This window comes from Bacillus rossius, chromosome 17, assembly GCF_032445375.1.
Source record: "Bacillus rossius redtenbacheri isolate Brsri chromosome 17, Brsri_v3, whole genome shotgun sequence".
NCBI lineage: Eukaryota > Metazoa > Arthropoda > Insecta > Phasmatodea > Bacillidae > Bacillus > Bacillus rossius.
This window is the reverse complement of record NC_086344.1, coordinates 3,330,259-3,344,037: the sequence shown is the minus strand read 5'-3', so window position 1 is coordinate 3,344,037 and position 13,779 is coordinate 3,330,259. Positions and strand designations below refer to the sequence as shown.

Sequence of the window (13,779 nt, the reverse complement as noted above, 5' to 3'; positions counted from 1 at the left end):
CCTCCAGTAGCATGGTGGAGCGAATGCACAGACAGCACAAGGCTGCCATATGTTGCCATATGTCAGAGCACTGGGTGGACATCTTACCCACCATATTCTTAGGCATCAGAGCAGCATGGCGCGAGGATATCCGTGCTTCTGCAGCAGATTTGGTATATGGCCAACAACTATGACTGTCCGACGAGTTTCTTGTCGCCCATCCTGATGCAGGACAACTGGAGGCACTGGGCCTTATCCAAGAGCTTCGGCAGCACTTTCGTGAACTCCGACCAGTTGGTGGCACAAGACACGATAAGCCGAGAACATTCGTTTTCAAGGATCTTGCTACATCCACTGAGATCTTTGTTCGCTGCGATGGCCAAAAATGGTGCTTGCAACCTCCTTATGAGGGGCCTTTCACTGTTGTTAGTCGCTCAGGAAAAACTGCAACTATCCAAATGCATGGTAGGCAGGTTACTGTTTCCATAGATTGCCTCAAACCTTCATACACCATCCGCGACATCGTTTCAGAAGACAACGACATACCATGTCCTGCTGCTCTGATGGCTGCTCCGACGAATCATCTGGATGTTGGCATTTTGCCTCCCCAATCTACAACACTTCGATCCGGATGCCAAGTCTGCTTCTCTAACCACCTCCAAGGTGGTTTCTCATAACTTGTGCGCAAGTCACTGGCACGGGGGTACTGTGGCAGTACATCGCGAACACATCTACTGCGCTATGCCCACTATGCGGCTATCAGCAGGTGCTGTCCCGTCGGTGTGTGTACACCCCTGGACAGAATGCAGCGCATCCTCCAGGAGTCCCGTTAGCCTGGATGCCAAGGAGATTATCACCCCACCTCCATTCTGGCTAGCAGGCTGGCGAGGAGGAAAGAAGAGACAATTCCAGTCGGCCTCTTAGCACGAGCAGGCTGTTGTGCACTGCAGACACATGAAAATTTGTCAGCGCACTCGATGGTGCAAATAAATAGTGTGCAACAGTAGACCTATCTGTTTATTCTAGCATGGCCTATCTTCCCCTCCCGAATAATAAATAGCCTCCCAGGTTACAATTACTTATCTGTATATATTTAATTGAGTATGTTATAATCATCGCATTTAAATGTTTTTTTACTCAAAATAAAGAAGCATAATAGAAACTGTTCAAATATTGGGTATAGTAGGGAATACCAAAACAAGTACTTAAGTTTCAATAATCTCATTTTATTACATGGCATAGAAAACATTTATTTACAGATAAATTCTACAGATTCAAACGTACCTCATATCAATAAAAATTATATCTTGCTTGCCAGCTTGAACATTTTTAACAATTAATAAATTTAAATGTACATGCTCAACATTTGTATTACAAGATAGTATGTTGACTAAGTGGTATTTTTGTGTAGTTTCTTGGTAACTTTTTATTTACAGCTGTCAATGCGCTGCGGAAAACATCTCAAAAACATTTGGCAGGTACATGGTTTTACCAGAACTTTCAGAAGAATTAAATAACGAAGCTATCGTACTCATTATAATGTTAAAAACAATCATAAAAACACTTGAATGCACACTTTCATTATTTTTAAAAAATATTTTTAGCATAAATAAATTAAACATTACATCTAAATTGAAGTGACCGTTAAGAAGTCATTGAAGTCTTTTTTTTTTACTAAGCATCACAGTATTTTACACGTACTCAGTTTGGACTGGGCGAAGTAAACTTAGGTCACATGTACACATTCATTTTCCACATAAATACGCAAATGGGACACGAATTGAACCAACACCCACAGTTTTTTTTAATTATCCCACTTGAACATCCTTTCTGGACGAGATCATATCTCTGCCCGTTCGAAACTGTTCGGCTGGAAGTGGCCGGCCAGGAAATACTCTCTCGTCTTTCGCGGGGGCTGGAAGCTGGACGAGTCCGGAGGCTTCGCGCGGAAGTTCTGCCGCGGGCAATTGTTCATTTTCGCGGCAGACCCGCTGTTCCCCGACTGCAGGTCGGTGTACACATTGTACGAGGTCGGCGTGCGGGCGCTGTCTAGTCCGACGCGCCACTGCGAACAGATCAGGAACTCTGGGCACCTTTCGGGCAGGAGGCACCGGCACACAGGAACTGGAAGACTCCCGCGTCACACTGGTTCCTCCTCGGCGCGGACGAAGCACATGATTGTGTCTGTGTGTGCACGGAGTGGGGAGTGTATGGCTCGTGAGAAGCGATCACAGCCAAACTTAAGTATGTTCAACATATAAATGAACGGCCACCATCTCGAGAATAGAGGAAAAGAGGAGAAGTAAAATTTTGTTATGGATGTATTGATATAAAATGATGTCCATTAAGAACATATGTTTTTTAGCCAATTTTTTTGCAGCCAATTTTTTTTCTAACAAAAACAAAATACGTCTTAAATGTTCCAATACTGGGTGGACAGAAAATGTCATAGCAAAAGACAAAAAAAAATTATTCAAAAATGGACACTTTGCATTAAAAGTTCAAAACAGGTAACAACTTGAGGATTTATTTTATATTGAATAGCTAATGTACACTAAAGAGAGTTGTTGTGAAGTCAGAGAACAGGAGTGGTGGCTTTAACTGAATTTTGGATCGTTTTAAGGGTATTTCAGGGGGCCAAAAGTTACAAGGATTAGCTTTGTGTATGAACAGTATGATGGTGCTACATTTTGATAAAAAATATGCAAAAGACATTGGGTGAGAAGTTGGATGGTGTTGATTTGGATATTGCGTTGAATAAACCAGTAGTCTACCCTTGAATGGGATTTGATGCTGCAGTGAAAAGTATTGGGAAAGTCCATATTACTGAGAGGTTTCAAAATCAAGTATCATGCAAGTGCCAAGAAAAAAGTTGTGCATCAATTATGTCAGTAATTCCAAAACCGTTTGAGCCATAAAGCTAATATTGTGCGAGTATGCAATGCAGGAATTTTGGAATGACTTCCCCCTGAATTGATCGCATGGCAATTTTGGATGAACCTGAAAACCAAGAGGTGCAACAGGACAGGAGTTGATGAAGCAATATTCTGGTGGGCAGATGTCAAGCGAATGATTCTCTGAACGAGTCTTAATGGGATTTATCATGTGATAAAGGAGACACCAGGAAAGCCCGAACGACCATGAGGTGAGAAGCGTATAGTGTCGTGCAGCAAGAATCTGCAAAACTTTTGGGAAGTGCAAATGGATAATTCTGATATTCACTGAGTACCACGAGTACAATCGAAGTCTTGGCCCTGGAAGATGTCGGGAGAGTCCAGAAGACCAAGAGGTGCGCATAGCAGGAAGAGGTGGTGCTGCTGACCGGATCGACGTTTGACTACGGCGATGGGGCTATCACACGAGCGACGTGCAGGCGGACACTCCTGGGGTGACTTTTAGCCCCCTCGAGGGAGACACGGGTGACGGCGGGAGAGTCCAGATGGCTGACAGAGGCCGGCGGCGGGAGGCGACGGTGCTACACTCTGGTGGGAGGCTGCAGCACCATGGCGGCGAGCCTCACCTTCATGGCCTCGGGGGAGTTGTTGGCGAACGACTGCGGCCGCCGCGTGGGGGAGGTGGTGTAGACCGCCTCGGCCGGTATGGCCCCACCGGGACCTCCTAGCGACGGCGGTTCCAGCCTCGGCGTCTTCCTCCCGTCCAGCTCGCTCTTCTCACTGCAACAGTTTTTCCCGGTCCGGGGTCAATTCCCCCGCCAAGACAAGAGGACATTGCCGGGAAGGTTTCACCTCACCTATTCCATCGCGGCTCGATTAAATCGTTTCCTCTCTAATCTGTCTCCAACGTCCTCGATTCCAAAGAGACCATAAAATGTATTTTATTCAAACGTTGCAGCTAAAAAACCAGGAAATGTTCGGTTTTCAAGCTAAGCTGACATGCCTTTCTTAGAGTTTACACAGAATTATTAGATTATCGACAAACCATTTCAATTAATTATTCAGATGCTATAAAACTAATAGTAATATTTGATAGTAAAAAATTCTCAATGATAGTCTTAGCCTATTGATGTGACCTTTACAGTACAAGATTTTATTGTAAAGCAAGGACTAAACAAATCCTGTTTGAACAGAAGAATTTTTCTTTTCAGATAAATGATCATCTTACAAATTGTTCTGTTAGAAAATTGGAGGATAATTAGGTTATTTAATATTAATAACTGATTTTAACTATTGTCCATAATTTTTATTCAGTTGACTTCATTAAGTTCAAAAGAGCACTTTGGTGCTGCTTCTTTGCGCAAGTGGTCTGGTTACCTTGGCTTATTATAGTTATTACTCCTAGTAGACTTGAATTAATGTGACACAGTTTTTCATCGCAGTTTATATTCATTATTTAAATTGTGTACCATGAGATAATATGAGTTTATAGTCAAATATAATGTTATTCACAGTTGAATATATTTTAGAGCATACAGATGGCCAATTGCTCTATTTATCTTTTGCCCATGTTTGTACCAATCTCTAAAATCTTTATGTTCGTTACACTGAATACAAGCTTCACTTGTGATCTGCGGATTTGCAGATACCTCATTTTAATCACACAAATCAAATAGCTGCGCTGGTGAGATACAAATACAGTCACCAATTTTTAAGTTTGTACTTATTACTGAACTACTATAACCAATAAGTTTGTCTGCTACTGACAAGTCTGAAACGAACTGTTAATTCAATAAACTAATAAGGCACGCATTCTTTCGCGACTATTTTCTCCGGAATCTTGACTTCTGGATTTCTAGCTGCGTCAGAGGAGGAGAGTTTGATTCGATCGACATGGCAGATATCAATCTGACGGTAAGTTTGTCCTAAATGCATTCACATGAGACATATGCTCACAGTTGTCAACAAATCAGGACTTTGAATTTTATCACTATACCGTTCAATCAATTTAATTTGCTACACTGCCAATTAGATAATTATAACAAGGCAGAAATGTACTTTTTAGCTGAACTACCGTATTATGTATTACAATGAAGTTAATATAAAACAAAACATGTTCCTGGTTTAACAATGGCTAACAAACAAAGTGTAAAAAAAACTATTTTCTAGGTTTCAATAGTTCACGAACATGACCATCTTGTATTCAAATGCAAACTTCATCGCAGTAGGCGGTGTTTCTTTACGCATTTACATGTCTTTCTTGAATGCCAGTAGGAAAACGTCAGACATGCTGCTTTGGACTGAACTATCTTGAAAACACCACCAGCTTTAGAGAAAAGTGTTTTCAAGCTCAATTATAAAATTTCTGGCGGTAGATGAAAAATATACTTCCTGATGTACATACCAGTGGGTCTAATACCAGTTTTAACTTGATGTTTGAAAGCAAGTTGTCATTAGGAAGGTTTATTCTGTGAGAAATAAATTGATATTTACCATTGCAGGGCATTCGTCCGGAACAGTAAACTAATACAGTCTAAAATATATATGAAAAATGTACAAAAAAGCTGCAAAAAGTCCAAAGTTACCTTTTGTTAAAAAATAAACACACAAACATGAAATTTTGAAGAACGATTAATATTAGAAAACAGAAAAATACGAAAAATAAAACAAACTAAACATTAAGGAATGAATAACTGACAACAGTTGCTGAGAGATGTAAACGATGAATAAAACAAAGCTGAGACTAACTCACTAGTTATAAATTTAATATTCAAACCAATAAGAAATTCTCTGCTGTATTGTTGTATGGTTCAAAGCTGTTTTCTTGTCAGTAATTATGAATTATCGTGTTGTTTGTTACATTTTATAACCAGATTAGTTGTTTTATATTATTTTATTGCCATAGTTTGCCTGTCATTCACCAGACAAATGGTATGCTTTATGTGTATAAGACATAATAAGATATTTTATTAAATAATAAATTTAATGATTTTCTACGATAGACAAGTGTTCATTATGACAAATTTCCATAAATATTTTACCAATTTACAGTTTAAACAATGAATAGGCTTCATAAGAATAGACTGTAAAAGTTTTTATATTTGATCTTATTAATGGGTAATACATTTACTTATGGGTAACTAAACGGAGTCAAATTAGTTCGAAAAACTTTATTCGGGATTTCTCTTATAAAAAAAAACTTTTTTTTACCAGTATTTACCAAAAATACTACACATTTTATATTTTATATGTTTACTACACAAACGAAAAGATAAACACAAAAATGTCCCAATAGAAACTATTGGCACTCAAAGAATGATTTATAAATATTCCATTACTCTTACGTAATTATTTCATAACTTTGGGTGTTCATTAGAGGTAAATATTTTGAGCCAAGATATATTACACATATTGAATAATTCCCTAACCTTCCTAAAAAAAATTGACTTAAATAGATTCGTACACTAAATTGATAAAATTTAATTATTTCACCGAAATAATTTATCCAAAAGAATAAAATGTCAATTGTATTTTAAGTTTGTGACAATAACCATATGTAATTCAAACCAATTACTTTTTCAATAATCGGGAATAAATAATTAAGCTGTAATATTTTTCCGTAGAAAATTGTAACATTTTCAGAAAGAAACATATTTCTGTTAAATTAAACACAAAAACTATATTGTGTTTACATTTAGTAATCTTACCATATATATGTACAGTAAATAAAAATACAACAGATAAATTAGTTATTTTTAATGATAAATGTATTAAAAAAGCAATCTTTTGTTATTTAATATAAAGATGTATATTTATTAAATATATTTATAGTTTGAAACTAGAATAAAAGAAAATTAGCATCCATAAGCTTACATATCAGAGAAATCACATAATCAGTAAATCTATGCAGCCTTGGAATGAAATAGTTTGTATTTGAAAAGTATTTTACGTTATTGTTTTTGAAGTTAAACCACTACAACATATGGGAGCTAAAACTTTATAGATCTCCGTGAAATTGTTTTGTGAGTATTTGTTGGTTTACATTCAATTCATTCTGAATGGGGTGATATGGTCTTCACTTCTACACACGCATGCTAGTTATCGCAATTCTAATGTTAAATCATTTACTGTCATGTACTTTTATAAGTTTAAAGAGTTTTAAAAAATTGTTTGTATGCTACTTATTTTTTTTCTTATTCTGATTGAAATTTAATTTACTCTGAGACCAAAGGAAGCTCAGAAAGGAAGATAAATGCAACTACCAACTCTGTTGCCTCGACGTTTGCGCCAAACAAGACCGTTTAGGTTCCACGCTCATGGTTTTCATGCGAGAACTGCTCTCTCTGTGCGCCTGGAGCCACGGTCGGGAGATTCTTCTGGGAAATCAAAGCACGAGAGGGCGTTTCAGATAAAAGCGGGATAACTTCGTTTGCATTCCGTAAGAGGATGTTCCGTCCCAAAAAATGACGGCGTTGCGAATTCCCTGTGCCAATATTTTCTCAAATATCCTCAAGTAAATTCGAATATAGTTTTTATTTATTTAAGTAAACACGTGTTTGCTTTTCATGTGAAGATTACGGTAATGTAATTTTCGAATTTTATTGCACAATTTTCAGAATTTAATTCCAAGATATCCGTCTGTCCGTAAATACGTGTTGCTTTATTAAATTGTTGAAGACTTCATAAGTGCCCGGTTATCTGGGCGACCATTAGGTGTGCTGAACTCCAGAATAAAAACTTATATGATTTTAAAAATTCTCTCTTTTCCGATTAGTGTGTCTTTAGGAAAAGCATTTAAAAATGGCGGATGAGTAATTCTGTATGAAGTTTTCCGTTTTAAAACTGCATTTTTTTTTTTTTAAAAAAGAGAATACGGCTTAAACGAGTGTTTTCAGAATATGTTTTAGGCATGACACACCCGGTACAGATTCTTAAAAGCACTCAAAGGAATTTCTTTATACCTTTATCTTCATCTCTCAACCATATAATGCAATGGCTACCGTTCATATCTTATACTTGCCCTATGCACGACGAGAAGACTGCACGCCAGTTGACAACCTTGCGCATAGAGGCCACACCGCGCTGGAAGCACTAGCGAGCTTCGCACCTATCATCCTGCCTCACCATACGCTCCTGACTAGGCTACTTTTAAAGTATGATCAAAGAATGTTTGAAGTGTAAAATTATCTTTACCAAGAATCAAATTTGGGAATTTTTTTATAAACAACCACTCGACTTGGTGGTTTATCCTTGTTAATATTGCTTACCTTTAAAGTTATGTTCGTGTGTTTGATTCTCACCTAGGGCTTGTGAAATAACTTTTGTGGATGAAGGATTATCTGGATCTTAATTCATGCCCATAACGGTGCACTTAAAAAGCCAACAGTATTTTGGCCACTAAAAAAATTATTGTTGTAAACAAAGGTAATGCCAAATATTTAAGTCTCAAAAATGAACCTAAGTAGTAATAATTTTGAAGTAGGTATGTTATAAGGCATAAGAATATGACGTCTATATGCCCATCCAAGTTTTTGTCGTTGTCTAACACCAATTTCCGTAAGCGGAAGAAGTGATAGAATTTTTCCTTTTGTATGTCGGTCTTCTATGCCTTAAGTAAGGGTGTGTAGGTACTTGTCTTTGTGAGGCGGGATGATAAGTGCGACGCTCCCTGGTGCTTCTAGCGCGGTATCGCCTCTACGCGCAAGGCTGTGGTCTGGCGCGCAGTCTTATCGTCATGCTTAAGCAAATATGATATTTGTGTAGTAACCTTAACATTATATGGCGGAGAAACAAATATAAAGTTGTAATCCTAGTGTTTTCAGTGCTCACAAGAATTCATACCAGGTTTTTCCATTCCCTGAATATGATTTTGAAAAAGCACTTTTTAGCCATTTACAACTCTTCTGAAAGAACAGTTTAAAAACCAAATACGGGATATGAACTATTTATCTACTCTCAGCGTACTGCCATATAATTTTCGTAAACAGACTCTTCTCTGAAATTTCGAACAGTTTTTCAAACACGTGATTTCTTCCGAAGCTCTGCTCACCGTGTGTGTGGCTGGATAGGGTTCGGGGGGGGGGGGGGGACTTAATGCACTACGTAGCTATCATTCTCATCGCTAAGTCAATACGTAGGGACCGGAAAAATTCGCGGATTCAATGACCTCTAGGATAGCCTCCATTATCCTCTGCATTTCTCAAGTAAACACGCGTGTTCATTGGGTACTAAATTGTGAGGCGTCTCCACTGGGTAGCTTGTGATTCGACGCTTCATTGGTCGATAGTCTCTCATTGGTCCAGATAGCTCCAGATAAACTGCGAGCCAATAGCAGAACCAGCATAATTGTACACATGTTTAAATTTCAGCCTATCACGAAATGAATCCGCGAATTTTTCTGGTCTCTATCAATACGCAGTTGATTCTCTGCCACAAATGCTCATGCTTTGTGACAACGATGCCTACTGTTATCGGAGAAGCAGCTAACACACTACACAAAATTTAATTTTAAAATGTTTCAAAATAATCACATTGTTCATTAAGTGATCAAACCTCTGAACTTTGTAGATTTTCCCGAGGCTAGGGCTTTAATGATGTTGGCGACAAGGTACCTAGAAATAACAGCATAGAAAAACAACATTTAGAAATTACTTTATACGTAAAGTTATTTAACTGTAGATATATTTTTGCCTACACACTAATTACTCTTTAAACATTATACATTTCCCATAATTTAGCTTTTGAGTTGGAAGAAATTTGAGGATCTAGTCTCTCAAATAATGCTACAGTTGTAGTTTGCGAATATGATAAATTTTATTTAATTGTTAAAATTAAATTGCAATTTTTTAATTAATTGTAAAATTTTTTCGATAATGTTTCATAATATTTACAAATTTACAGTATGGCAAACGCGATGTATTAATTTTATTGGCCCGAATCCAATATGGAGGAAAATTCTGGAAAACAAATGGCAGAAACGCACAATGCTGCAGGGTTCTACGTTATTTAAAATGGCGGCTATTTTCAAGACCAAAGTCCAATATTACGGTTAACGTTACCTAAAATGGACTCTAAGATGTTACAATCTAAGTTGGCGGTCGATCAATGACCCGCTTTCTGCTCCCTGTGTCAGACTTCTCCATTTTATACTTATAATATTTAATTCATTACCAATTATTTATAAACATTTAGGTATGTTCCATACACATTTATATCAGATTTACAAGCTTGTAAAGACAAATAAAATAATTATTAAAGATATGTTTACTATTTATCAACAACCATATTTATAAATGTTTTGTTGTGTATAACGTAAATCATGACCAAAATTTGTTCGGGAATTTTGTTTTTGCAGTAATACAATAAAAAAATACTAAGGCGATAATTAAATTAAAACTTCCATAATATCGATGCTCAATAGTGTGGTTTCTAAATTGTTAAGTGTTGCGTGTTTTTTAATATTTAAAATGCATAGAAAAACTATATTTCCTAGAGTTGCAACCCAGATATATTTATTTATTGTCCTTTAAAGCCGTTAATGAGTATATTAAAACGAAATCGCTAAATATGTTTTTTTTAGGAAGCCAGAACATTTATACAATAATAGCTCGTTTAATAATTTTAGAGTATACTTTATTTTTTTCGAAAATTAAGCCACCGTTGATAAATTTATTCGATTTAACGTAATTTCCGTCCCTAAAGTATAGTTCCAAAATATAATGTTTTAAAAAAAAATTCAAAGCAGTCATGAGGACTGCCGACAGAAGTGAAAATTTAAACTATAAACAAACAGTTGTTATTTTCAATTTTCTATTTCTGTCGGCTGAAGACATATTTAACGTTTTCCACACATAATCGAGGATCTAAAAAAATATTAAAAATATATATTTTGAAAGAATAACATTATAATGTACACATTTTTTCCTAAACTTCAAATGATAGAATTAACAATAATAGAAGTAAATATTATTAATATTAATACTATATTTAAGAATATACAAATATATTTTGAAATAAATACTAACTTTGTAAAATATAATTATGTATCATAAGAAAATATTTTTTGATAAAAATCAGAGACTTTTTCGCAATTTTTACGAAAAAATATTATCACACAACAAATTTGTTTTATCATGTTAGTAAAGTAACTCCTAAATTACTATTAAATACGCGTTGCATAGTAATTGTAGGTATTAAAAAAATAATGATGTTCTTAATTTTTAGGTTATATTGCTACAAAGACTCCGTTATCTTCGTTATTCAAACTATATATCTATATGAGATATATATCTATATAAGTGAGTATATTTTATACTCACTTTTTACTGCACAGTAATCGTATACTTAAGGCTTAAAATAAAAATTGATCAAAAACACAATTTTGAACAGATATAGTGTTATCGTAACACGTCACGTGACCTTGTCGATGACGACTTACATGAATTTACTCCATATCCAAACCTTCCAATAGAAGTTTTCACTTTAAAAATTGGTTGTCTGTAAAGTCGGTTTACGGACGATAGTTTAACGTGACGTCATAACAAAACATTGATGAAATTATTGCATACTTTATAAATAAAATTGAATCATTTTTATTTTAATAATAAAAGAATAAATACTTTAAATTATACTAGTAATCGGATTTTTAAAATGCAAGTACAATTAACCTTTATTGCCGAAATTGTTGTTGTAATAAGCAATGAAAACCACATTAACTTTTCACTTCACTTTGTAAACAGTCGAGTGGATGAGAGATAGATGCGGCGAAAGCGTACAATGAGCGTAACGGGACACAGCGTAACGGAACAATGTGCGTAACGGGACACAGCGTAACGTAACAATGTGCGTAACTGGACACTTTTTCGTGCGTGCAGCCGGCGTACATTGAATTATTAGACGTTGTCACGTCAAAACTGGATAAAGAATTTTAGATAATATTCAGTGATACCCGTCGTTCACGAGAAAATAAGCGCCGGACCACTTGTCACCACTTTGACAGTCTCTATTTCAAGGTGGTTACTAGAGGGGAGGGAACACAGGCGTCGAAGAGTTGAAGCTAAACGCAGATCGTCCGCACCGAAAATCGACCGCACGGTTTTTGCCCGTACCGGAGGGGGGTTTTCCCTACAGGTCGAACCCAATTTACTCGGGCACCTTACCCCCCCCCCCCCAGCCCAACACCCCTTTCATCTTTGTTTTTTCCTCCCGCCATTCCTGAAGGGTGTCCTCGTGGTTTTTGCCACCGCGCCCACCTCCGCACGATGTGGCAACCGCGCGGTCCTTATCTCCCTGCCACGTGATTCATGCAACCTGCGCCACGCACTGGCGGTCCCGCACACGGGCTAATTCAGACACGCGTATCCCACTACCGACTCCGAAAACATCGCCTAATGACTAGAGACCTGAAAAATTCGCGGGTTCATCTCGTGTTATGCTTAAATTCAAATAATTATACATTAGTGCTGCTTCTGTAATTGGTCACTGTTAATCTGGAGGACTGAGGGCCAATTAGAGATCCTCACTCATATAAGTGTCGAATCACAGGCCACCCAGTCGAGGCGACTCACAAGTCAGCCGCCAATGAACAGTTGGCATATGCCCAAGTGTGTAGAGGATATTGGAGTCTATCCTGAAGGTAATTGAACCCGCGAATTTTTCCGGTCTCTTCTAATGGCTGTGAATTTAAAATCCCTACACTCTTAAAAGTAAAATATGAAGATCTCGTATTTTGGTGCGAATACGACTTTAAAATTGCTTCCATAGTGGGACGCAATTACAAAAAGAATGATAACAAAATCGGGGGATATATTTTGGTGTTGCAGCTACATATCTATCATCTCCATCCAAAATTTAAATACACCACTGGATAGCTAAAGGATCAAAGAATTAATTACGCCAAGTAATGACTGTGACGCATCGCGCGTGGTGGAGGGGGAAGCGCCGCCATTTTGAGGTCATTTCGCTGTGTTTAGAGATTTCCATTTAGAACAACTAGTGACTCGGTCAGGCTACGACGTTCATTTGAGTTTCAATCGTCATCTCTCATCAACATCTATTGAGTGCATATATAAAACATCAGTGTAAAATAGTTGCAGTAAATATACAGGCTGTCCGTGAAAGACCGCACTTTTTTTTGGATCAGTTAAAGAATAAATATTTGAGAAAGGAAGTCTTTGCCGATTTTTGATCTGACCTATTGGTAATTAGTAATTAATTAAAATAGTGATCTAATGATGAGCGCACACACACTGGCGCGCACACACACACATGTTCGCTTACTGCTGTTTGCCCCCTTATACTCTTGGCGCGCCGTGAGAGACAGTAAGCAGTAGTACCTAGCGCCTCTCTCTCTCTCTCTCTCTCTCTGTCTCTCTCTGTCTCTCTCTGTCTCTCTCCCCGGTAAGCACAGTTCCCCCACTCTTCTTATTTCTCTTAGCCGCGCTCATCATTGGTTAACTATTTTATTTAATTACCAGGGGCAGGCATTTTTCGCGAATAAAGCTGAACGCCTATTAGACTGCAACAAGGTATACGCGCACCAGCGGTTTCTTCCTTGTGATTGGCGGCCGTCTGCGAGAGAAGTAGTTGCCTTGTTTGGCTGAGCCACTCAGGACGCATTTGCTTCCGCAATGAATTACTGTGATTGTTGTTTTAACAATCGTCATATACCTGAAAGAAACTCGCCCGATCACGAAACACATACGATGCTAGTGTCTTAACTTGCAGCTAGTCTCGGAATGTTTTTGCGAATTATGCATGGCCCTATTAATTACCAATTACTATAGTCCGGAAAAATTCTCGGATTAATTTCACGACAGCCTGAAATTCAAATATTTATACCTCAGTGCTGCCTCTGCTAATTGCTCACAACTCACCGGGACGACTCTGGGCCAGCGAGAAACACTCA

The 13,779-nt window shown here is 37.4% G+C and overlaps 1 protein-coding gene across 1 annotated transcript in view; it reads right to left on the bottom strand.

The window, feature by feature from the left end:
* Window positions 1-1,184: 1,184 nt before the first annotated feature.
* The window catches only part of LOC134540921 (hemicentin-2), a 140,117-nt gene continuing 127,522 nt past the window's right edge, over window positions 1,185-13,779 (bottom strand). Inside the window, exon 11 of the mRNA XM_063383995.1 lies at window positions 1,185-3,653. Within this exon, the coding sequence (XP_063240065.1) occupies window positions 3,455-3,653 (199 nt within the window). The 3' untranslated portion in view covers window positions 1,185-3,454. The remainder of the gene's footprint in view (window positions 3,654-13,779) is intronic.